A 25,942-nucleotide genomic window follows, 5' to 3' on the forward strand; every position below is an offset into this window, starting at 1 on the left:
ACTTACATACAAAGTTTTTCAACACAAAGTTCATTACAGGATTAAAAACCAGACACACCCCCATCCCACCAAAATGACTATAAAAAGAGGCTATAACAAAACTTGTGTCTTTAAACTGGGGCTGGTTCAATTACCAGCAGGAAAACAACATTTAATGTAGGGCAAAACAGCATCTATATCAAAAACATTCTGCTCTGTAACTGAGGCCTTATATAAAAATTACCCAAATTCAGCAGAACCAACCTTGTGTTAATCCAATCTCTGATTAATTTCTCTTCTTTGTACAACAACAGGATGACGAGGAGGGAATTTGGGCTTAGCTGAAACAACCAAAGCTCTAATGGTGTTTTAAGGGGTAAGAAAAGCCTTAATCAAACTGTTTACATTGCACATTCAACAAACTGAAATATATCATGACTGTTCCTATTATATCTGATTATTTTCTCTCACCTAGGAGATTCAGTCACTACCGGAGGAGCATGGCCATCCTAAGATGTTGAAACACCACCCAAACAAACATTTATCAACTTCAGTGAAACTGTACTTCTGGGCAGTGGGGCCTTTTTTTTTTTTTTATTCCTTTCTTTCTTTTGTTTTCTTTTGTTTTTCTTTCTGAGGAACAGGACGAGGTACTCAGGTCCTGCACACAGACTGGCAGCTGAGCAGGTAATTAAAATGAAATACTCCTGGTGTGTCACCTAGATTATGAGAAACCTTTTTATAGGCCATCAACTGGGACTAAACCAGCTGATAATCATGTGCACTGATAGGGTACACTATTGCTTTCTTGAAACGGACATATTTCAGCTATTTCTTGGCTTTCTAAGCCATTTGCACCTCTTTTGTTTCATGTTGTTTTCAGTGTCGTTCCTCTTTAAACCTCATAACTTAATTGATTGTCTAAGGTTTTTTTATTGTTCTTGTATCATGTGAAGTACTTTTGTTGTTACCACCACATTGTGTGGTAAAAACATGGACATGTTCAGTACGTATTTCTTATTTTCCAACGATACTTTGTTCTTATGTTCCTCACAAGGTGAGGTGAGGCCTTCGCTTTGCGTGAACAGGAAGACCTTCGTCCACAGTGTTCACAAATGATCTAAACTGATGTGCTGATGAAGACACAGAACACAAATTGCTGCTGTAACAAACATGGCTACCATGGCAACCCTGCTGCAGAGGTGTCAAAGAAGTCACCTCACCTGTCTGTCACCTGCTGAATGACCCCTCTTCATCCTCACAACAGAAAATTCATGATTCTTCCAGTAAAGTTTTTGGTTTTTTTCAACACCTTTGACTGTTTTGAAATGGTTGTTATTTTGCTGACTGGTTGACCTCAAGCTCTGACTGGCTCCATGGCCTGGCTCTCATCCTCACTGCCCTCCTGACCCCTAATGATATCTGACCCCTCCACTCAGTGTCTTCTGCTATCTTTTCATCTAGACAAGTTTTATTTATCTTCGAGTACTGGTCATAGGCATTTCTTCCTATGATGATGTCTATGTTGACTAGTATGTCAGCAACACATTTAAGTCACTTTAGGTTTTCTGTTGCCATTTTTTTGTTGGCACAAAGAAGCACTTTTTGTTGACATATGCAGCGCCTTGAGTAACTTTCCTGCAGTGTATCCTTTGCTGCACAATATTCTCATTTTGGGGTCTAGTTTTTGCCTCAAGTTAGTGGCTCTATCAACATTTTTTTCTTCACATTACCTCATTTCAGTCAGAAATAGTAAAAAAAAATAAGTCTATGCAGATATCAACATAGAGATAATGCATTTTTATTTTTCAATGTATATTTAAATCAATTCAAATTGTATTTGAACAATCACAGCTGCCAAGAGAGTGGTCAGAAGATATTCATTGGATTCTTTTGATTTTCTGTGTCTATGCACCTCCTCTGTGTTAGCAGGAACTTTCACTAATGGTGCTTCTGCTGGTGCTCAAACTAAATGGTGTCAGAAGATCTAATCAGAGCATCTTTTTGTCCTTTTACAGTAGAGGGACTTGGTCCCACAACGGGCTTCAAAAGCAACAGTACAAGACTGCTTTGTGGGGGGCTTTGTGAACAATGATCAAACATCTTCTTAAGAAACTTGGCTACTACTGGCCTCAGAAGAGACTGTGAAGCAAAATAGACATTTTCTCTGCAGATTTAAGTGGTTCAGTAACAACCCAGTCTCTCTATGAGCCCTCTCCCCTCTCCTTCATATTCTTCCAGCAGTAGCCTGTGTGACCTCCCCACAGATAGTGACTTGTTTTCTCCTTCTTAACAAGGTGGCCTGTGCCTCATAAAATCTGTACACATAAGATAGATATGCATATATTATACATATAGAGAGAAATCTATAGAGTGTGTCTATATGTGGTCATAAAAATGTTTCAAACTGATAAGATATACTATATGTTTTTTCTTTAATGGTTATTTTTCTAACTGGCTGGAGGTCAGAGTGCTGATTGGTGAGCTTTTCCTCAGATTTGTATGCTGTGACGAAACCCTTCAGCAGTAATTTAACATTCCCTGTCTGAAAATGCAGACCAGCCCAGAAAGAAATAAAAACATATATATTATTAAATAAGCTTCAGAGAAGCAGTTTATGGCAAAGTATATCAAAATTTATCTAGCAGTCTAGAAAATATGTCAACATTACATTCCTTTAAAGGGATAATTGGGAGTTTTTGAAGAGGGGTTCTGTGGAATTGATATCAGCAGTGGAACAATTTGCTGCAAAATAAAGCTGAATGAACAATTTCAGTTTAGGCCGAAAACTGGAGAGTCAAGATGACAACTGGTCAGACTCCAGATCCACAGCACTGTTTTGCTCTCTCACAATAACTTGGATCTCAAAACCTTTTCAGCAGTATATGTAAACACTATCTTCTGAATCTTTGCGCTGTCGTTGATTTTATATTAAACAATATTTTACACGGAAGTCTGTGGTTGTTTATGCAGCAGGGCGGATTGTCATAAGGTTAATTAATGATTGAATTTCATTTGAAATACAATATGTTATATTCAAATGGACAAAACTATTTGTAAAATAAATGTAGGCAAATTTTAAGTGAGCTCAAGTAAATGCTATTTAATTAATCTTTTTACACTGTACTAGTGGATCCCGTGTAAATCTAAAACTAATGTCATACGACATAAGCAAAACTCCCTGTGCATGAGTCAATAGGAAAATGAAATTATAATTTTTTTTACTTTTCACAACCTCACTAATAAATAGTTTTCACATGATGTCAGAGCTGGAAAACAGCCACCTGAAGGGCAAAACATCACAGGGCTCCTTTGCCCTCCACTCATCCTTTGGACATGTCCCAGTCTAATGGTGAACTGGCGGTGGTTTAAATATTCAGAAAACAGTGCTTGCAAGAACCACTAGTACATTTATTTATTTTTTTTAAGATGGTACTGACCCTACTCTTACTAGAAGATAAACTATTACTTCTTTTTTTAATTTTCTGTCAGTTACTTTTCACAAAGGGCCAGGTTGGTTTGGACAGTTTTTGCCTTAATACAGTAATTGAAATCATCCTTTGAAAACTGCATTTTGTATAACTGAAGTTTTTCTTATATGATAGTATAATTTGTTAATGATCTGAAAAATTTATGTGTGACAAAAAAGCAAAAACAGAAGTAATTTGTAAAAGGAAATAAGCACTGTGTTATCTGACTGCTGATAACAAATGCCCAGAATTCTATTTAAATAATCCCTAACAATCTCTTTAACATTAAATCCACTCAGTTGAAGACCACTTAGCCTGTGGTAACAACTTTAAACAAAGAAAAGTATTTTTTATTTTGTAGCTCTAACAGGTAGCAGTGAGATTACATCTGCTGCACTTCAACAGGCAGAAGCCTGCACTTGTAAATGAGGACTATCATAATATCCTCCAAGGAGAGGTTTCAGTGACTCTGTCTGGATGCATTTCTCCTATGTGTATTTGTCGTCGTCATGTGAACTGAAGTGGTGATGTGTGTGTGACCGTGACAGCTGGTTTAGGTACAAAACCCATCAAGTTGTTACAGTATTATGAGAAAATGAAGCCGACTGTTACTAATGCCCTCCTCCTTTCTCGACCCTCCTGGTGTCTGTGCGTCAAGTGTTGGTTGTTGTAAACAAACATCTCTCCATCTCGCCTGAATCTTCTCAAACCAAGGTAATCCACTCTTTCATTTTTTACACGTATGATTCCCACAGAAGCAGCTCCGATCACCGAACAAGAACCAACTGGTTATAGAAAACGTTGTTTCAGTTTACAAGTGTTGTTATAAAGGCCTTTTTTATTGTTAGGAAAGACAGCGCAAACAGACAGAGGAGCATAAATCCTCTCACTTCACCATCAGGGGGTGGAGTTCTAATTCTCCATTTTCAGGTCCTTATCTACTGAATACTTGAAGTAGGGAGTTTTCCTACCATGATATAGCGTACATTATTTACACAGCAAACAACACGGAACATTTTAATTGTGCCCATGCATGCTGATTTTTACATTATGTGCCAACTGAAAATGATGGTGTATGTTTGATCTACTGTACTCTATGCAGTGATTTCTCTATTGTGTCAAAAGAAAATATTTAAAGAAATGATCATTAAAAGCTGAGGAGACGCTGAACTTGAAGGTCGGGGTATTGTTTCCTTTGCTCAAACTGACGATAAATAGGCAACTCTTTATCTGTGCCTAGAAGCAGCTGTGTAGATTCACCAGTCATTTTTAAAAGGCCTTCAAAAGAACAACAACAAGCCAAACAAACATGTTCGCTTTCTTTGCTGTAGACAGGTGTTTCTTTCTTTTGTTCTTTTGCTGCTGAAATGTTTTGATTGAACAAATCACTGTGACCAATGCCAGAAATATTTTTATTTAACAACGCAAATGTCGAGTTTTTACTTTTTTAATCATTCAGTTTTGTATTTAAGTTTAGCTTTATTTTTCCTATAATTTACGCTTATGTAAGTATGCCAGTTTGAGACAGTACTATTTGTATAGGTAAATGTTTTGAGCTGTACAGTAACAGACCTAGGAACAAAATTCAATGTGTGTCCAGCATGCTGAATGATCAACTGTGTGAACGGGAGCTGATGCAGAATCAGTCCTCATCCATTACTTGCATCCGCATTGTGCATTGTGACGGTGTGACATTGTGTTGGAGAGTGATGTGTGTCTCACTTACTGTGTCCCCTTAGTAGACAGCCTGTGCAGTTTTGTGAGAGTGCAGCATGTTTTTTTTTTTTCAGGTGTGTTGCTGGTGTAAATGTCTGCAGAAAAAGAGACTAATGTGTGTATGGGTGTGTGTGTGTGCAGATAACAGGGTGTGTGTATGTTTATTAATGCAAAAAGGACTCATTTATTTAAAGAAAAGAGAACTTTATCAGCCAGTGGTTACAGAAAATTAATGGGCAAGTTTCGAATGACGCATGGATACTATGTAATGTTTGTTTGCTTTTTTTAACAATAGGAGGCTGTCCTTAGTGCCCCAGTTTACTATTGTCTGTGCTGTATCAAAATAATACTATTGAGTGTTGGCCAGCTTGTTTATATCCATCAAATAAAGGTGACTTTCTTTCTGTCTTTGTTAGTGATTTTATACTTAACCACTGTGTATCAGTTTGTTTCTTTTGAAATACTATGAGGATAAAAAAAAAGGAACAATTCTCATAATAAATCTCAGATTTAAATTCACCTGTATATTTTTTGTGACAGTTTTATATTTTCCTTTGTTTCAGTTCTGATCATTATTTAAGCAAGTAATCTCTTATGAAATATAAAAGCTTATGACTGCAAATTAAACAAAGACTTTTGTTTTCTGCCTGATATTTCTTATTCTTATAAGAGAAATATTTATTTACAGTAAACTGTGTCTAAATGATAGCAACAACGTAAAGTAATTCTCTATCAGATTAGGTATAAAAAGTGTCTAAGATGGGTACAAATTGTTGCAAGGTTAGTTCTTTTGTCAATCTATCCTTTTTGTACCTGAAAAAGTGCAAATAGCAAACATCCGAAATGACCATCACCCAAAATAAGTTTGATGTTCACAATATTTATTTTCAGACAAACAGTCGTCCACGTTCAGTAAAACTGAGCAGGCCTGTGGGAAGGCCGCATGTGGGTGTGTGAAGAAATTCTGAACTGATGTGCTACATAATAAATATTAGCATAACAAAAATCCTAAATGTATAGCCAAGTATCAATGTTATAAATTTTATTGTTATCCATTGAACCCTATTGGCATATAAGTCAAGCACATGTCTAAAGCATTCTTTTTGTGTACACTTTACTTTTTCAAGGTGAAAAGAGTGCACATGACCTTTTAATTAGCAATCAATGCCTAGTTTTCTTTGGTGTATAAAAAGTACATGATACAAAGGGCCATTTCTCTATAAAAGTGGGGTGGAGGTAGATACTTAAGCCCCAGCAGCAACCCAGTCAGACACTAAGGGGACTGATCTGTTTTTGTATTTTTATTACAGCACCTTCCAAAGTTATTGACATCCCTGATAAGCATATGTAAAAAGCTGAACAACAAGAAAAGATCCCATAGTACTAAATTATTTGTAATTGATATAATCACCAATGCTACTCTTATCTGCACCCTTAAAACATTTCACATCTTTTTAATGGGTGCAAGTAAGAGTGAAGGGTGCTGTCATACACTAATCATGTTTGACATGCAGGAAAGAGTTTTACTAATGAATACTCCATAGGAAGTGCATTAGAAGGTGTAAAAAACTTATGAATATTGAAGCTGTAATGATTATTTTTGGCAATATCTTAAAATGTGCAAACAGAGAGCAAAGCTGAACGGTTTTCCTCAGTACGATTTAAATACAAAGTAAAACAAGTTTAATATAAAAAAATAATATAAAAATGTATATACAGTAACGTACAGGTGAATCTCAATAAATTAGAATATTATTGAAAACGTTATTTCAGTAACTCAATTTACTAAGTGAAACACATTATATAGATTAATTACGCACAGATCGATGTTTTCAAACTTTTATTTCTGTTAATTATGATGATTTTCCACTTACAGCTAATAAAACAGGACATTTAAAATTAGAATATTACATCAGACCAATAAAAAAAAACATTTCTAATAGAGAAATGTGAAAAGCATGTTTATTACCTGCTTAAAGTTTATTTTCTAAAGGTTCCTTTTAATCTGACAAACGAGCCTTAATGAAACGCATAATCCAGTTTACTGAGATGTACCTGTATACACACATAAATCTGTTTTACATCTGCTTAGAAAGTTGTAAAATAAACTGATTTACTTCTTTTATTGCGCAGATTATAATTTAAAATTACATTTGATGGAAATCCCTTCATATTGGACTTTTGAAGAAATTTTACACTTTATACTCTTTCCCTGCATTCGTTTTCAGCAGTCTGTTAAAAAAAATGCTTAAAATACTCTGTAGGAGTCTTAAGTCCAAACTGTCTTTCAATTGATAAAAGTGGTCTTGATCAATAGTTCCTCAGGCTTTCTTAGAGTCTTTCAAAGTGTTTCTTTCGACTGTTTCTCAGAATATATAGCACAATTGTTTTAACGAGCAGGATTCATTTTTTAATCCGAGGCTGAATGTGTCCTTATTTGTAACGAATTGGAGCATTAGCGCCCTTTCAGAAAGATGTCTAAGACACCATCCACTCTGTAGGACAGCCAGTAACCTGCCATCGCTGCTGCTGCCCCCATGAATATAGATGTGTAGACCAAATCTCCTTTGGCTGCAAGCGTGGCCAAACCACAAAGCACCACCCCCAAAAACATCTGCTGCAGCACCTCCACTTCATCATCTTGGAGATCCTCAAACATACCTTTCTCCTGAACATCTGTAGGAGAGAAAAAGAGTTGTAAGCTTAATTTTCTGTTATGAATTCAAGCTTTTGAGCAGACATATTCAACATAAAACTGCACTCACTGGGCAGCTGCTTCCTCACACAAATACTGTCCTTCCTGATGAAGCCTTCAGCGCAGTGACAACGGAAAGAGCCCTCTGTGTTGAAACAGATCTCATCCAGACCATGACAGGCCAGTGCTCTTTCAACACATTCATCTATATCTGAGCAAACAAAATAAATTAAGCTCATTTACATGCAATGTTTTGTGTTTATATTGCTACAACTCACAGGGAGGAGGTTGGTACGGGAGGTAAATAAATCTCGAAAGCTCAGTAAAACACTCAGTAAAATCCAAAATATGCCATCTACCTGCATGATGTTGAAACATGCAAGGGACATTCATTTTTTTATCATATACTCTAAACTGTGAAGTTTGCCCAATGTTACTTTAACTGAAACAATGGAGAATGTGTGGAAAAGCACCTCATGCCCACTGTTAATCATGGTAGAGGATCTGTGATGCTGTGGGACCTTTTTATCCTACAGAATCCCTGGAAGTCTTGTTGGAACACATGCAATCATGGACTCTTTTAAAAAAAAAGGAAAAAAAATAAACAAATAGCTTTGGCTTGTGAAATATGATATAAGCCAAAATATGTGAAAAAATAAAAATAAAAAAACGTTCACCAGGCACAAAATGAACCTTCTTCTATGGTTATGCCAGTCGTAACTAATACATAAACCTATTGGACTGAGCTGAAGAGAAGATTCTGGACTGTGTATGATCTGAACAAGCAAGGTGGAGCACGCCTCTTTATAGTTTCAAAAATGTGAAAACTTATTGGAGAAAAGTAAGTGCTGTCCTATTGGCTACAGAGGTTTGAACTAAGTATTAACATGTCTTCCATGTCTTCACAGTGGTGATTTTGTAAAAATTATTCCTTAACGTCGGATTTTTCTTTCCAAAACAATAAATATGCTCAAATCAAAAGTTGGATTCCACTGCGATTGTTTACACATTTCTAATAGGGATGGTTTTATCAGTTTTTAGCACTTACCAAAACACTTGGAGCCAATCATTCTGTACCCAGGAGCACATTTTCTGCAGCGAGCTGGTCCACTACCCATACAGCCCACACAGGCTACATCACAGCCTGAGAAAACAGAGACTTTATTTTCTATCACACCAAGTTAAAAACCTCCAAACCATAAATTAATAGGATGAATTAAAGTGTTTAAAGCCAATAAAAAAATGCCTTGGTTACTCTTTTCTTCTTCAGTGGCAACATTGTTGAGCAGCTCTTTATTTATATGCCTAAATATATGTTCTTTCTAGTTATAATTCTAGTATCTATTAACATTTGCTAGGAAGACTGTAGGTAGACAATTTCCAGGCTGTCTCTGTAAGGGTGACCAGCAAAAAGTATCTGAAGATCTTCAATGCATAGCCGTGGGTTTTTTTTTAACCTCAATTTAATTATAGGCACTCAACACTGTGATGTTAATTATAACATAAAGCTGAAAACATTTTTCAGAACTTGTAGAATTTTTTTTTCAGTTTTGTAAATTCAATTTTAATGGTTAAACATGAGGTCAAAGAGTACCAAAATATTTCCTTATGCTTTTCTAGTGTTATAATTACATTAAAACTTACATTAAATAATTATTTGTTAGGTCCTCTAGAAAATGGTAGCCATAATATTTTACAGTTCCTAATATTTTTTATTGATGATTTATTACCATTTTATTATATTTCATCAGAATCAACAAAGATATATTGAGATTTTACAACATATAAGACACTGACCTCTGCACTCAAAAGAGCCTTCTATGTTAAAGCAGTATGTGTTTGGAGAGCAGGTCCCCAGTTCAGTGCCACACTCATCAATGTCTAAAATCAAAACACAAAGACAATTAACTGCCTAATGTGATGTAAAAGTGATGACATCCATATTCATACAAAAAGCCTGGTACGCATTACCTACACATGTGTAGTTATGGAGAATCCATCCAGTCTTGCACTCTTTGCAAAGGTCATTATCCGGTCCTGAACATACACTGCAAGCATGTGGGCAACTATTCACCTGAGCAGCCAGTAGACTGCACAGCCACACAGCTGGCAGCAGCTTTCTATGTAGACAGCTCTCTTCCATCTGAGCAAGAGATACAACTGTCAGTGTCCTCTGAAACATCAGCTGTTGGGAGAAGACAAATGATACAGCCTGGACTGATAACGCCCTATCACGTGGACAGCAAATTAGACACAGTGGCTTTAAAAAAATGATGAACCCCTGTTAAAATGCCAGGTTTTTGTGATTAAAAAAAAAAAGAAACCATAATGAATTATTCCAAAACATTTTCAAGCAGAAAAAAAATCAACTGAAAAACAAAAGATTCTGTTTGGGGTGAACAAGCTGGTTGAATAAATGTGCATGCCCTCAAACTACTTAGCTGAAGCACCTTCTGACTAAATTTCAACCTTTAGTCTTCTTGAGTTCTAACTTACCACCAATTGAATCCGATTCATCTGAAGTAAAGTTCAACTGCCCTTCTTAGATTTTTCAAAATTTGCATCCTGTAGCTAAAGCCATAGTCTGTGGGAGCATTGCAGAGAATTACAAGAACCTCATTGTACTCTGATGTCTAGATATAATGACACATTGAAAACAGTCCTCAGTAACTGAAGAAAATGGGGGACAACAGTCGCATTACAAATACTGTCAATTTCTCTGAAATGACGGAAAAGATCTGGTCAGGAACACTGCCGAAGAGGCTGACAACAACACTGAAGGAGCAGCTTGACATTTCTCAACAAGGACTGGTTTTGTTCTGCATGTGAAAACAATCTGCTGTATTCACCATATTCCTAGGCTAAGGAGTAGGGTTGTAAGACAGTCATTTTCTTCCAAAGAAATCATTCTGTCCAGGTTAAAAGCTCCCCAATCCTTACGGGAGAATGTGTTATAGTCTAATGAAACTAATCTTGAAGTATTGAGCCACAATTCTAAAAGGTATGTTTAGCCTAAAAATAACAACGAGCATCACTAGAACACCACTGAAATATGGTAATAGCAGCAATATGCTGTGGGGTTACTTTTCTACAGACTGACTTGGAGTTTTTATTCAAGGGGACAAGAACAGTTCCAGATACCAGTCAGTTTTAGCCATATAAAGTCAGGTGTCCACTAGAAAGCAGAAGATGAAGATGGGTTTTAATTTTCAGTATCACTGTGAGTCCAAGTCTACATCTAAATCCACGTAATGAAACCTGAAGTCTTCAACTAGCTTAGCCAACCCCAGAACTAAATCTGAAAATCCATGGAGACATCTGAAAAGGGCTATGGACAACAGATGTTTTCATAGTGTAATATATATGGAGAACTTTTGCTAAATAGAGTGGATAAATATTGTCAGGTTAAGATGCGACATGCTGCCCTCCTACATGCTAAAGAATGCTAATATTGAATCAAAATGCGGATCACCTAAATATTATGCAACAAGGTTATTACACCATGAATTGTACAGTATAAATGCCATGTTATATGTGAAAAAAGGTTTTTAAATGATTTATAATGGTCATAGTTTTTATATCACACAAACTTGGCATTTTAACAGGGTGTGTACTCTTTTACTCTTTCGAAACACTGTGCAAAGACCGACAACCATGCTGTCATTCATCTATCTATTTTCTTCAATTATCCTAGCAGGGTCACAGGGGGAGACTGGTGCCCATCTACAACAGTCACAGGGCAAACAGAACATACTAACATGCACACACGACCTACACTCATACCAGAGGGCAATTTAGATGGGCCAATTAGGATGTGCATGTTTTTCGACTGTGGCAAGAATCCACAATGTACTAAACAGCAGAAGACACAGGGAGAGATCAGAACAAACCAGGCAAAGCATGAATGAAACAGAGAGCATATATATCGAGCAGAGTGAAGACTGTAGTGGGAGCAGGTGTGACTGATTAACTGAATGTGGAACAGCTGTTGGGCAGCGTCAACTGATGGAGCTGAGTGGAGAAATGACAAAACCCCCGTGAACACAAGGGATCATGTAAATAGCTAAACTGAACATGACTAAACGCCAAAGTAACAAGAAATTCAAGGTCAAAAGTTACAAAGAAACTCAGGCACAGGTGTTTGAAGGGAAACAGGAAGTAAAAAGAATGCGGTGGACAAGACCAACAAGATGACCAAAATAAGACAGAAACCACATCTCAAAACAGAAACTGAATCAACACATAATAACCTAAAAAACAGAACAAAACTACAAATTCTTTCAACCCATGAATGCCAGAGTACTTGTACTGAATCCACATGTGCACAGAGAGAACATTCAAACTCTATTCAGAAAGGCGCTAGCCAGAACCAAAATATCACGTAACTGATTAATCCAGTTAGGGTTTATTGAGAATTAGTGACAAAATGCATTCATATGTGCAAGTACCTGTGGGATTTAATAACAGGTTTTACCTTTAAACCAGTCTTTATATGAGGTCTCACAATATGCTAGATTATTTTTGTATTATACTTCATGTTCAGCCTCATCACTTCACTATATGTAATATTAACATTTCCATGCATATTCTACATATGAAGTTACTTTTCCATTTCAAAGTTACATATACAATTGTGTAAAAAGAATGTACACACTCCTTGAATACACTTTTTTTTATTATGGTTTTAGTGTGTACTTAGTTGTTCCACAAACTTTTCCACCCTTGCTTAATTTTGTTTACCAAACAGCTTTTGTGTTTTTTGATATTCTGCATAACGGAGGAGAATTTCAATATGAAAACCCTAGAATTAACACCCAGCCACCATGTGCATATGGACCCCTAGGAATTTTGGGTACAAACCCCAGCGCACTATAGTCTTGTTTTATGAGACTACTTGGCTTCTCCAAATATAACCCATATCAGCAAGAGCAGTTGGACAATCTATGAAGGTCTTAGCTGGGTGTTAGGAAAAACTCAACCAAGACATATAGGCACATAGGGCCTATATGCCCCCCTTTTACCCAGAGAAGCCCTGCATTAAACCCGAGTAAGCAAATAAGTGGGACCATTACTGTGGATAATCACTAATATGGCAAATTTCTTAGCCCTTCCTCTATGAATACGGGCTTCATACATACTGTCATATTCAGTAACATAGAATATGCATTCAGATGAGGCTTGTTTGTCAGATCAAAAGAACCTTTTGAAAATAACCTTGAACCTTTTTTATTGTTCTGATGTAATATTCTAATCTCAAATGTCTTGTTTTCATTAGCTTAATGGGGAATATCCTTATAATTAACAGAAATAAGGGCTTGGAAATATCAGTCTGTGTGTAATTAATCTACAGTGTATAAAGGGTTTCATTAAGTAAATTGAGTTATTGAAATAAATGAACTTTTCAATTATTCTCCAATTTATTATATATGATCTGTAAATATTGTCTGGGCAGAAGGTGTCCTGTCCTTTTACCATAACTCTAGGTTATAAACTGCACAAACTCAATCAGTACCAACATCGTTTACAAAATTAAAATACTTCTTGCCATTGCATGTTTCCCCGACACTTTCCATTTAGATTTTTACTTAAAAAGTAGGCCTTCAACAAAACTACAGTACTTGCAACACAGTAGTTGTAAACAATAAAATGGCGCATTTTTATCCTTAAAGTTATACAAGATAATACAAAAAAAAAATATAGCATTTGGCACTTCAGAACCTGCATGATAGATCTATATTTTTTAAATGGATTCTCAATTTGACAATAAACCAGCGCCTTTAAGATAGTGTCTCAGTTAAAATTTCAGAATTAAGACAAATATTAACTTACTGTAAAACTCATGAAGCAGCATACACCGTCAATACAAAAAAAGGGTTTCAAAACAAACTTTAGAGAACAATAAAGCGTCTGTTTACATTCATGTTACACATGTCCCGATTACAACCCGACCGAGACGCGTTTGAGATGCGACACTACTGTTTGACTGCAGACTGCAACTAAACCACCCGAGGGAGCGGGGCCTGTGGTTAGCACCCACATCTGGTAACACCGCCCCTCCCCGGATTGTCGTAAAAACGTTTCACAAGCGCCTCTCTGCACTGGTAAACTGACACTGCGGTGAACCATTTAGATCCACCTCCTTCCACTGGTAAAACTGCATTCAATGTCCTGAGTTTATTTATAACCAGGCTGGCTCTGCGCAAGGACCAAGATTGTTCGCTTTAAAACTAAGATGCGCAACTTAAATTGGTGTTATTTATCTCAAAAGTGCGTGATCAGATTATTTTATAGTTTTCAGTACTATAGACCCACACAAATATGTAAAATAAAATACTTATTTACAATTTATTTACAATACAAAATAGGTTCGATACGTTACAATTTTGCTTATTTTAAGCATATTGTATGCATATTAGTATTTAAATTAAGTTATGATTTCTTCACTTCACCCGCTTCAAGAAAAAAAAATACATTCAGATTTTCAGCAGAGTATTAAAAGCAAGACCAACACCGCCTTCTTATAAAATTTGCTGACCCTAAACATATCATTAAAGGCATAGTTCAGGGTTTTAAAGTTATTATTTACCTGGTGTAGATAATATTTGTCCTTTTAGTATAAATCCAAAATAGCTGGTCCTGGAGGATGAGGCTCACAGCTCCTCTGAGAGGGGCCAAGACCAAAGTGGACCACCCTGAAACAAATCTAATCTTAAAATGTTTAACAATTTAGGGAACCCTATTTAATTAGGCTTAGATCATTGTTGTGTTTGCATTGGTTAATTATTTATTCAAAAGGTCATTTTTATTTACACAGGAAGTGAAGGTAGGAAGTAGAGTGCCACCAATGATCTTCCTGTGTGAAACATGTACTGAAAATGGAACATATAAAGCCTTTCTGATCAGAGTGACTGTCTTATAAAAAGCAAAAATCTTATAGCTGCTTAAGTGAATGCTGCTTTTACATCACTTTACTCTCTATATAATTAGGTAGATACAATAACCAAAAAAAAAAAACTTTCTAACATTGTTTTCTGTACCTGTTATTCACAAAATGATAATTTGTGATGCACTGCCTCCAATCTTCACTTCCTGGTTAAACAATTATTAGCTGTTCTGTAAATAACTTTAGTTATTTTAAAATAGCCAAAGTCTGCTTCGGATTTAGACCCTGTCGGTCTAGCCTCTAGCTTTAGCCACCGGGACCAACCATTCCAGCTTTAAACTAAATAAGGGAGCAAAGAGAGTTAACTAACACAGGTAAGATATTATTTGCTTAAAACCGTTTACTAGAAACTTACTTATAAGTCTGGCATTATTTATTTAATGACCAAAGTCTTAGTGCGTTCTTTGTCACATTCAGTCCACATGAGCATGTCCTTCATGTCCATCTTGCAGCCGTAATTGTAATGACATTTCTTTGTAGTTTCATCGACAGGTTTTTTTAAAGTTTGTTATCATAATGTTTTTCATATCCTCCATCTGCTTCAGATCTTCATCCTCCAACCTGTCCGTGTCTTTTCCCTTGACCCCATGTCTGTCTCTATTACAGTCAACTCAGCTGTGAGCGATTGGCCCTGAGAGGGGAGCAGAAACAGAGGAAGCCCTTGAAGCACCTCTGGAAGTCTCCTGTCACCACTGTGACTCTGTTTTTGATGGGAGTCAACTTTCACCAGAATAAAGCGTTCAGCTGCCGTGCCCAGCTCCTTGCGGGTCTGAATGATGAACAAGGAGGTTGTAAATAGATCAGAATAAGGCGTCCTTATCTGTTGTTGATCCCTTACTTCTCCACCTTTGTTCGAGAGGGTCCACTCTTCTGTTTTTTCTATGGCTTTCTGGGTTAGAACCAGCAAAACTCGACCACCCATATTGTCCAGCTTCTGCAGTTGGGAGTAGAGCCATGGCAGAGGTCCCATTGTGCATTGATCCTTCCTGCACCACTGGTCCACAGACACACTGAAACCTTGGCTACAGAGCTGGGAGCCCAACTGACAAACCAACTCCGAAACAGCTTCATCCACATCTGGGGGGCTTAGCAGCAGCACATGACCCTTTTTGCCGACTTGAGAGTGAAAAGGAAAACAAAATTCAGAGATATCCCGCATCATTATAAATTCAAAGTTTTTTACATGAAAAAAAACTTACTCTTTATGAATCCACCGTGTCGCCAGCTCCACGCCCATTCTATAAAAGTCATTGTTTAAGGTAAATATACCTGACAGTTTCACAGATTCACAAATTTAATATTTATATTTCTCATATTTGATGCTTCAAAAAGTATGACCCAAAGAGGATTTTAGATCTAATAAAAATGATGTGGTTCATGGGGAGAATGAAAGGAGCTTTTGTTAAATGTGAATGGAGGGAAATTTCATCGAGCAAACAATCAACGCTTTATGATCTGGTTATAAATTATACTATGGGTAAATTGGACTCTGCACTGTCTTCGTCATGTGTGTTTTGGCAAATTGTTTTCAAATGTGCATTTAAAAAAAAAATGTATATGCCCAAGAAGTGAGTTTATTTTTGGTATTTCAATTATTAAAAAGAAAAACAAAAGACAATACACCAGGGGAGGTTTAAAAATGATAAGAAACTTACTCTTGACATAATCATGAAGGAAGTAAATCATTAGCACAGTCAGACAAACAAGCAGCATTACACCGACAAGCAGGAGAGTCCAGTGCCATCTGCCAGCTGTAATTGAGACAGTAAAAAGAAAACTCTTTAGGAAATGGTCAACTAACAAATGCTCAGCTGTATTTTTTTTTGTTTTTGTTTTGTGAAAGAACACATCCTTTGGCCAGAATCAGCAGCTATAGCTGTAAACCTTTTCAAACGTACTGTCAACAGCGCAGAATGGTCCAAATTCCTGATGTGCTCCACTTATTTTCATCTGTACAAATAGATATAAATAGCTAAGTTATTAATCAAACTCAGCAACTTTGCTATATGCAGATACTTGACTGAAGGGCTTTTGCAAAGATTTTACCATGACACACTGGGAAATCCTTTCATCGATGTTTTCATATACACCTTGTCTTTCCTGAAAGGGAGACAGTGGTATATTACTACTGAAACTAGGCACTTCAACAATTCTCCAAAGCTTTATTTGCAATTCAAGATTACCATTTGCCTCAAGTTTGAGTTTTCAGAAAGTATGCAATAAATGGTGCACAAAAATATAAACACTAAATGTATTTAATCAAGTCAATTAAGAATTCAATTAGGCATACCTTTGGGACAATATATTTTGTATTTCAAAGAAAGACAAAGAAATACAGATAATTACAGCACTATACATGTATTTAAGCTGTTCTTACCCAAAGTCCCTTGCTGTTTTGTTTCCACTTGCTCACACCAACAAACTTTTGCGTGTGGTTATTTTTCCCCTTGCAGATACTTGCTTTGTGACAGAGTGACACTTCACCATCCAACCTGCAGGGGGCAGTCAGGTTCCATAACAGAGCAGTGCTCCCGTCGCTCATTTTGCTCAGGCTAACATTTACTGAGACGTTCTTCCACATGAAGTGTTGTAAATTAAGTGGCAATCCTTAAAACAACAACAATTGGTATTGTATATATTACAAGTGATTTACCCACTCTGGTCTAATGTTGTTATGGAAATGAGACTCATTCTAACGAGAAATGAAGTTACCTGCTTTGTCAAAGGGGCAGATTTGAGAGCGCTGAGATCTCGGATCATCGTCATCCCATCCCTAATGACCACATATACACCAAAACGTGTCATTACATCCATCAGAACAAGAACAACTTTTATTATATCTCTTTTAGGCAGAAAGTGAGAGCACCTCGATACACATGCAGGGGGCCACAGAATACAGAGGAATGGTGGTCTGGGCCAGTCTCTATGAACAAAAAGAACATAGCGGTGTTAATGAAAGCTGGTGCTATATTCTGGGCTACAATAAGCATACAGATTTTACTGATTCATTGTCATCTAGAGCTCTCAGGCTCTAGATGACACCCCCAAAGCTGCAGCTGTAATAGTAGAGAAATGTTCCACAGTGTAGTGACTCAAGGGGCTGAACAAATAAACATGCCACACTTTTCAGATTTTATTTGAAAAAAATGAAATTGCCATGCATCCACGTTTCCTTCCATGTCACAGTTATGCACTACTTTGTGTTGGTCAGTTAAAGTGAAGCTAAGACAGGAGTAATGTGAGCCCTTCTGCCTATCCCTGTTAAGTCTTGCTGCAGCATTCTGCACCGTCTGAATGTGATGCACAGCAGATTTATTAAAATAGTTAAAAGTCGATTACAATAATCCACCCGAGATCAAATAAAAGCATGCAAAATAAGTTCTAATTCACACCTAGACACCATAGATTTGAGCTCATTTCTTGAATGATAATCTCGAGCAACTTGCTTAGCAATGGTGATTAAAAGACATACAACTGTCAGAAGTCACACCCAGATTTATGAGATTCGACTGAACAGAAGATTCCAGGAAAGTGATGTGCTTCCTGATTTCAGAAACTTTTTCATCAGGTGCAAACCTGAATGAATAAATTAAGTATTTGCCTGATTTTATTTTTTGAGAGCATGTTATTGCTAGTATTTCCTAAACTTTGCTATAGCTGTTAATGTTTTTTCCTGTTTTACTTGAGTCATAAGAATAGATTTTATACATATACACCCAGAGTCAGTCCCATTCTGTAACTGAACTAATTCACTAACCCGGCAGTGTCCTTTCTCCTCGTATTTGACACACAGCGAGGGATGGGTCTTATTGTTGCCCACAATCTGCAACTCAATGTGATTTTCCTTGTAAACTGGATTAATACTGAATGTCAGCACTGAAAAATAGAAATAAAATATTGTCACATTTTCTAAAGATACAAAAAAAATTCAATTTAACATATGTGTATTTTTTCTTTTTTTTTTTTTGCATACCTGGACACATGGGTATGTATTTCTGCAGGAGCTCCTGGGAACACACTGTGGACAAACAGGAAGGTATATGAGATAGCATCACATGTAGTGACCTATTGCTCAAATGGAAATAATTTGGCTTCTTGTTATGCAATTGAAACCTTTGATGAGGCATTGTTACAGACTAAGATGATATATAAATTCTTCTTTACACTTTACCTTTCTCTTCCGAAGGTGCAACAAGTTTTTTTGTTTGATAATTAAATTTGCTGGGATAAACACTTATTTGGCTGCTGAAGTGAAAAACATCTGTGATCACCATGGACACCTGTTAAGATCACACAGATATTTATGGAAGTGCTTGGGAGGGAACATACACTTATCAGCATTACAGAGTGCATGGCAATTTACAATACCTGGTTCCTGTTCTGATGAGCAAGAGTTGTGTAATTAACTGTAAACTCCACCTTCTTGCATATGGGCAAGGTGCTGGCTGCATGCTGGTAACATACTGTCATGGAAGCTGTTACAACAGAAAAATCACAGCACTCGTGAAGGTATAAAAATAACACCACAGCAATGAAGCAAGTGATATGTCAAAACCCTACTTACATCATAATAATCATACATAATACTTGCATCACATCACTTCTAAAGCTTCACTTAAGCAAAAAAAAAAAAAAAAAACTGTTGCTCTTTGACATTTTCATGTCCCTTGGCTCACATAATTATGTTAAAACTTGGGTGTGTCTCAGACAATCAACCGTAATTTGCCTTCCCTGGTAAAGATGTATACACAAACTTACAAACAAGTGCTTGTTATATGGATTTGGCGACCATTAGTTTTTACAGTTCACTAAAAGTGAGCTTTGGATCATTTTGTTTTACCTCCCCTACCCTGCTAACTGTGGGTGGGGGCAAGATGAACTGTGGTCCTCATCCAATGGTGTTTTTTTTAAATTAACACTCTGCCTGTAGATGTGGGTCAACATACATCTGGCTTACTTAAACTTTTTTCCTGTTGTTCCCATTTTAAGATTGCTAAAAATGGACCACTTTTTCACACATTGATGTTAGAGAAAGTGGAAGTTGTGTACTACTAAATATAGATTTGAAGACATGCTAATTCAGTGTTTCTCCAACCTGATCGTCAGCGTCCACTGTCCCCCATGTCTTTGCTCCAGCAAACCTGATTTAAATGAATCTATTACCTCCTCAGCACTCCAGCAAGTGCTATAGAGGCCTATTATTCAACCATTTATGTCATTTGCGACTGTTGCAGCAGGAAAGCACCTAAAACATAGAGGACAGTGATTTCTGAGCAGCAGGATTGAGAGCCACTGAACAAAGCAACTTGAATAAAGCAATTATATTATATATAGAAATTGTTAGGAGTGTCAAAATTTGCAGCACGGATGATTTTATAATAAAAAAGTTATTTCTTTAATTTAATTTTTTTTGACACAAACAATTGTATCCAAATTAAGTGGTTGCTTGCCTTTAATGTTTGAATGTAAGAATAGGTCTCTGGAATAATAATGAATTCAGTTCAAGGTGTCCACACATCTTTTCCAGGGGAGTTAAACGTATGGGGGATGCTGTAAGAAATATATTGAAAATGCATCCATCTGGTTGTTTGCAATGTTGCTGTTATCCATGCAAGAAAGACAAAGGATAAATGGATGCACCTTCTTATATTATATAAGAAGTCAATAATTGAAATGCAAGCTTTGTCCTGTCACCCTTCGACTACTACAACTTTTTACATGTCGAACTAAAATAGCCATTTTAGTTCTGCAGAAATACTGGCCCCATTTCATTCTGAAATCATCACAGTCCTAGACCAGAACAAACCTGTGTTTTTAATTTGCCTGTTTTGAGATCCATTATCAACATTACTGTACTGTTTGTGTTTTGATGGCTTTACCAATATTTCTACCTGTATTTTTTGTTAATGTGTTTGTAATATATACATATTTTGTTTTGAAAATGGCACTTTAATACTTAAAACCAGCCTTAAAGGATTTTGGCAAATAGTAATCTAGATAACTAGCAATCAAAATGAACATACTATATATTAGATATTGGATTACAAGTTTACAAGCATTACAAATGGAAAGGAGGAATTGCATTAAATAAAACCTTACATTTTTCATTTCTTTTGTCCTCGTCATCCTCCCCACCAGTGCCAGAGTGGCTATCTTCTTCCACCTCTTTATCTGTAGAGATGCTGACCTCTGTCTCTATCACCAGACAAAGTGCACAATCTCTTGTGGGTTTACAGCAGAGCTTAAAAGATGCTTCAAGCTGAACATCCACAATGTCCTCTGGGTTATAAAGACCATTTTCGATGGTGCAATCAGAGAACACCTTGGAAACAGACAATTGAGAGGAAGAGATGTTGTATGCTTTGTTGAGAGAGCTCTGTGTATAACACTTCTGTGCTGCAACAAACTGGCAGATGGTCATATCAGTTTTTAATTAAATTTTGAGAATTAAACACTTAATCTGTGACAAGGGAAATTAAAGATCAGAGCTATGCCAACAGTAGAAGGATATTAAAATGTGCAAGGCAGAAATTAAAACAGGATACCCAAGCAGTACATCATACAATACCTGTGGGCAAATTACTGCATCGCTGCCATAGTCTATGAACTCCAAGCCGCAGGCCGACAAGCACAGGCTGAAGAAAATGCACCAGAGGGGCCATTTGGGAAAAAACATTGTGCATCAGAGCTCCGTAGGAGTCCTACAGCATTTTTCTGCGCAGATTGTTTTCCAGCTGCCTAGTCAGGCAGGTGCATTGTTGCCCTCCCTGTGATGGTTTTATTTTGGTAAAAAACTAACTTGCTGTTATTATGGCAGAAGTTGCCATGGAAGCAGTCAACTGAGACAAACAAGCTGAGGCTTTATCCTGGCTTTCACCTTTGTCTACGGCCTGGTAAAGAAGAGACACGCATTGGGAAACTTAGTTTCTTTTACTTGAACACACAAAAAAATACGTAGATCATATTACCAAAGTGTTCTACAACACCTTTGTCATTTATGAAGTTAGCAATTTATTTACCTAAGTTTATTTATCCACCTAAAACATGTACAGATCATCCCAACGAAACGCAGAATTGGGAGAAACAAGAAAAAAAAAGACTTCAGAAATTAATATGTCAGCTTGATACTGGAAATAAAATGAGAAAAGTTATCTTGTACATTCTTGATTACTTACCGTGTTAAGGAATCCATGATAGATAAGCTACGCCAAAGTTTTTACTTCCACTGCCCGTCAAGCTAATCACACCTTGTAAATGTAACAAGCAAGTTCATGACTCACATAAAATCCGCAACACAGAGCATGTCGGTGTCCTGACTCAGGATGTGCCCCACCTCTCTTCCCACTCACCCTTCTCTCTCTCTCTCTCTCTGTGTATTTACCTGTCTTTGACTGAGACTCACATAATACTGAAACTCCCTGTTTGGACTCTTAATCATTACAGAGCAAGTGGGTTAAAGTCCACAAGTCTCTTTGTTGTTAAAGTAAAAAACAGTCTCCTACCATTAGTTTTTCTGTTCCTGCAGAGGCATCCAGTAATTCTCATAGGTGGTTTATGAATAGCTGATGGCGTATTCTCTTCTCTCTTTCGAAAAACTGACAAACAGGTTTATCATCCTCATTCTTAAGAAGCCATATACTTTTGACCCTAATTTATCAGGCAGTTTGTTGAGTGGGGAGTGTGCTGAAAGCTGCATGGCAGAACATGCCTCCTGGAGGAGCTCAACTGGTTTGACCACTTTGAATCAAACCCAAAACTATATTCTTCCCTTGAGAAATATTGCCAGGCTAACTTAACTTTTTTTTTTTTTACAGTGAGGACAAGGTTTTGATATTTACAGGTTAATAATTGGCTACTGTTACTTCCATCTTAAAGATAATATTAAAAGCCCTGAGCTAAAGCTAAACATCAAGCATAACAAATTCCTCCATTTCTACCAAACTCTTCTCTTGTATGTTCAACTTTTTCCTGGAGATCCCAATAAAAGTCTGTTTAATAAGCTACATTGCCTTGCAAAACAGTTCACATAGCTTCATTGTTTTCCCAATTTATTTACATATGTACATGTAGATGTAGATATCCATGTACTGTAGGTGATGGAATGTCCCTGGTTGTTTGTACTGTGAGTCTCTATATTGCTCCTTCATTTTTATAAGTTGGAGTGCAAACCTAGGTTTGTGCTCCCCACTTTTGGACCCCAAAAATGTCCTTGTAGTTTGCTATATTTACAGTCTCTGTTAATTCTTATTATACTTTTGTAACTAGCAAGCAGAAAATAAATGTTAGAAGTAACTACTACATTTTAGTCCTTTGAGTGGGTTCAGTTCAAATGTCTGTAAAACGTAAAGAGATGTAAGTAACTGCAGTAAGTCAGAACAAACACGTAATTTTGTTCATGGAAACTTGCTTTTACTCTTGGTCTTTAACATGGATTGACCGTCTGTTTGCGGCTTGTGGTTAAGAGTTAAATTCCCTGCATTCTTTCAAGATTACGATTGTTCAACACTGATGAAGGCCGTCTCAACAGCAAACTGTAGTTTAAAATACATAAAAGCCTCAACACTGTCTGTACTGTTGACTTTACCAATGCTTGTAGCAGTAATGGAGTGCTAATTTGAGCTGTTGTTTTTTTTATGCTGTTTCTTCCATGGCCTTAATTTAGTTCTTTTATTTACTTTATTACCACAAAACCACAGTGTCACATGTTATTTTAACATCTCTTGCTCATTTTAATATTTGAAGTAGGAGGAAATCATCCAGGACAGTCCCTGCAGGTTTTCAACCAGAATAAGCTAGGAGAACAATGTCAAGAGGCAATTGTAGACAACAAGTGCAAACAACTTTTCATGCAAGCCTGCACAGGACACAAAAGGGAAAAAAACGTAAGTTAAAAAGCAAGTAATGAGACATAAGGTTAGTAACAGGAGGATCTGACACTGAACTAAGAGAATTAGGACATACATTATATTCACAGAAGTATTTGCTCATCTGCCTTTACACAGACATGGACTTAAGAGAGATCCTTATCTTAATCTATAGGGTTTAAATAATGCTGGTTGAGTCATAGCAGAATCAACTCTTCTGGAAAGTAGTTTTTTCATGGGAATTTTTGAACATTCTTCCTAAAGCAGATTTGTGAGGCCAGACAAATATGTTAGATGAGAAGGTGTTATGGCCAGAAAGAAGGGAAAGTAAAAGAAGGCTTGGCTCAGCTCTGGTTCCTCCAACAGTTCAACTCTGTGCCGGCAAGTTAAGTTATTCTGCAACAGACTTGCTCATCCATAAATCTTTCACAAAGTAAGGGAGGCATCCCTGTTTGTGGGAACATGAAATTGTCCAAAATGTCTTGGTATGCAGCGTTAAGTGTTACTCTCACTGACACTGAGGGCATGAGTCCAATTCCTGAAAAACAGCTCCACAACAATCACTTTTGTACCAAACTTTAAACATAATGCTGTAAGACAAAGTGTCGTTTTCTTGGACACAGGAAACCCCAAACTTGTCCATTGGACTGATGATTCGTCACACCAGAGTTAAACCATGACTCAAGATTATCTTCACTGCCCAAAAGTCCAGTGGCAGAGTGCTCTACACCAATGCATCCAACACTTGGTATAACACTTGGTAATTGGATGCACCTACACGGATACACAAACATATTCCATGAAGCTCTCTATGCATGGCTCTTGAGTTAATGTGAAGGCCAAATTAAGTTTGGAGGTCTGTAACTACTGACTACAGTAAGTCGTTAACCTCCAGTACTCTAGGCCTCAGCATCTGTTGATCTTGCACTTCAAGAATAAGTTGTTGTCATTACCGATCATATTCACTTTCTCATGATACCACTAGCAGTTAACTGTGGACTAGTTGGTAACAAAGAAATTTAACAGCTGGACTCCGTCTATAGGTCACATCGGTACACGATAACAAATTGGAATTCACTGAGCTCCTAAGAGCTGAACATTCTCTCATAAATGTTTGAGAATCAAGTCTGCATGTTTAGCTGCTGCATTTATACACCTCTGTCCATGTAGGTAATAGAAACACTTGAATTCATTTTGATGAGAAAATACAAGTACTGCTCAAAAAACTAGATTATTATGAAAAGGTTCAATAGTTTTGTCACTCTTTTCAGAAAGGTAAGGTAAGTTCATTTATATAGCGCTTTTCAGTGATGAGACACTCAAAGCGCTGTACATACAATTGCAATACAATCACAAAGAAAATAAACAAAGATACAGACACAGAAAAACTACAATCCTTCTGAGAAATCTAAATCTCTGGCCAACATTACAATGATACAGATAACATTAATAATCCTTTGGGTTTTACTGGTAAGAGCTGGTTCTAAACCAATCTTTCTAAAGAGGTAATTATATCATTAAGTCCTATATGTAGGGGAAAGCATCTTGTGCTGAGAGAGAATGATCCTTGGGTTCGCTGGTATAATGCAGTTGTAGTCCCATAATTGAAATTTAACCAAGCAATCACTGAGTTCTGACTAAGGAAGCTGAGTCACTGGTGTAAAAACAACTTTTGTTCAAATTTTTAAGAGACTAGTATTATTTTCCTTTCACTGGTAAATTTAAAAGTCTATGAAAAGGAGCTAAAAATCTATGAAAAGGAGAAGAAATGAAGAAATGAAATCCACATTTAGGTAAAAAATAAGGAGCATGGGAAAGCAACACACATAAGCAAAGATTTTGCAGGGGCATGGTGGACTCGTGAGGGTGCCAATATTTAAGTATGATCATGTATGCAAAGAATTAGACTGTCAACACTGACGAAGGTGCCATTGTCCTTGAAGAAGAGATGAAAGTTTTATCAAACGGCCATACAGTTCAGTTCACAGATGAGGGGCGTTGCTGGGGCAGAGCATCGTATTTACAGAACATCCAGGAGAAATGTTTTGATAAGAAGCCTGTGAAGGCCATATCGGGGCGCCTAATTAGACAAACAATAAATGCTTTGGTTCAGGCTGGCTGTGATTTTCCACCTGCCTTACTGTCTTACTGGCATTTTCAATTTCAAATCCAAATAGCCAAATTTCTGGTACTTCCATAGATCTTGAGCTTACAACTTTCTCCAAGATTAAATCATATCACCTTTGAGTCCGGGAAACGCAGCCAGCCTGCGATT

The 25,942-nt window shown here is 36.9% G+C and overlaps 3 protein-coding genes across 12 annotated transcripts in view; 1 reads left to right on the plus strand and 2 right to left on the minus strand.

The window, feature by feature from the left end:
• Positions 1 to 5,569, plus strand: part of erc2 (ELKS/RAB6-interacting/CAST family member 2) — a 62,620-nt gene extending 57,051 nt beyond the window's left edge. For 4 of the 5 annotated variants that reach the window (XR_007035419.1, XR_007035421.1, XR_007035420.1 and 1 more), the window contains 3 exons: positions 294 to 355; positions 455 to 666; positions 1,037 to 5,569. Coding sequence is in view for 1 of the 5 variants with exons in the window: in XM_047347591.1 (XP_047203547.1) it covers positions 294 to 320 (27 nt within the window). In the remaining 4 variants the exon portion in view is untranslated. Of the gene's footprint in view, positions 1 to 293; positions 356 to 454 lie in introns of all 5 variants that reach the window. The other variant, XM_047347591.1, reaches the window with a different exon arrangement.
• A 1,421-nt stretch (positions 5,570 to 6,990) lies between these two features.
• LOC124856924 (protein disulfide isomerase Creld1) lies at positions 6,991 to 13,828 on the minus strand. 5 transcript variants are annotated; one of them, XM_047347886.1, is made up of 6 exons: positions 13,690 to 13,828; positions 9,832 to 10,003; positions 9,658 to 9,741; positions 8,909 to 9,004; positions 7,931 to 8,071; positions 6,991 to 7,841 (listed from the first exon to the last, which is right to left on the minus strand). In XM_047347886.1, exons 1-6 carry the CDS (start codon positions 13,699 to 13,701, stop codon positions 7,621 to 7,623), a joined length of 726 nt encoding a protein of 241 aa, XP_047203842.1. In that variant the 5' UTR covers positions 13,702 to 13,828; the 3' UTR covers positions 6,991 to 7,620. The 5 variants fall into 5 exon arrangements, with proteins under 5 accessions (XP_047203842.1, XP_047203840.1, XP_047203841.1 ...); XM_047347884.1 differs by having other exon boundaries at positions 9,832 to 10,045; positions 13,690 to 13,798; XM_047347885.1 differs by lacking the exon at positions 13,690 to 13,828 and adding an exon at positions 10,357 to 12,131.
• A 353-nt stretch (positions 13,829 to 14,181) lies between these two features.
• LOC124856923 lies at positions 14,182 to 22,427 on the minus strand. Of its 2 annotated transcripts, XM_047347882.1 has the most exons (16): positions 21,979 to 22,427; positions 21,823 to 21,840; positions 21,372 to 21,693; positions 20,903 to 21,125; positions 19,172 to 19,278; positions 18,975 to 19,083; positions 18,777 to 18,821; positions 18,561 to 18,679; positions 17,670 to 17,726; positions 17,516 to 17,576; positions 17,181 to 17,410; positions 16,850 to 16,903; positions 16,702 to 16,753; positions 16,459 to 16,554; positions 16,003 to 16,041; positions 14,182 to 15,919 (listed from the first exon to the last, which is right to left on the minus strand). In XM_047347882.1, exons 3-16 carry the CDS (start codon positions 21,477 to 21,479, stop codon positions 15,345 to 15,347), a joined length of 1,875 nt encoding a protein of 624 aa, XP_047203838.1. In that variant the 5' UTR covers positions 21,480 to 21,693; positions 21,823 to 21,840; positions 21,979 to 22,427; the 3' UTR covers positions 14,182 to 15,344. The 2 variants fall into 2 exon arrangements, with proteins under 2 accessions (XP_047203838.1, XP_047203839.1); XM_047347883.1 differs by lacking the exon at positions 21,823 to 21,840.
• Positions 22,428 to 25,942: the final 3,515 nt, after the last annotated feature.

This window comes from Girardinichthys multiradiatus, chromosome 20, assembly GCF_021462225.1.
Source record: "Girardinichthys multiradiatus isolate DD_20200921_A chromosome 20, DD_fGirMul_XY1, whole genome shotgun sequence".
NCBI lineage: Eukaryota > Metazoa > Chordata > Actinopteri > Cyprinodontiformes > Goodeidae > Girardinichthys > Girardinichthys multiradiatus.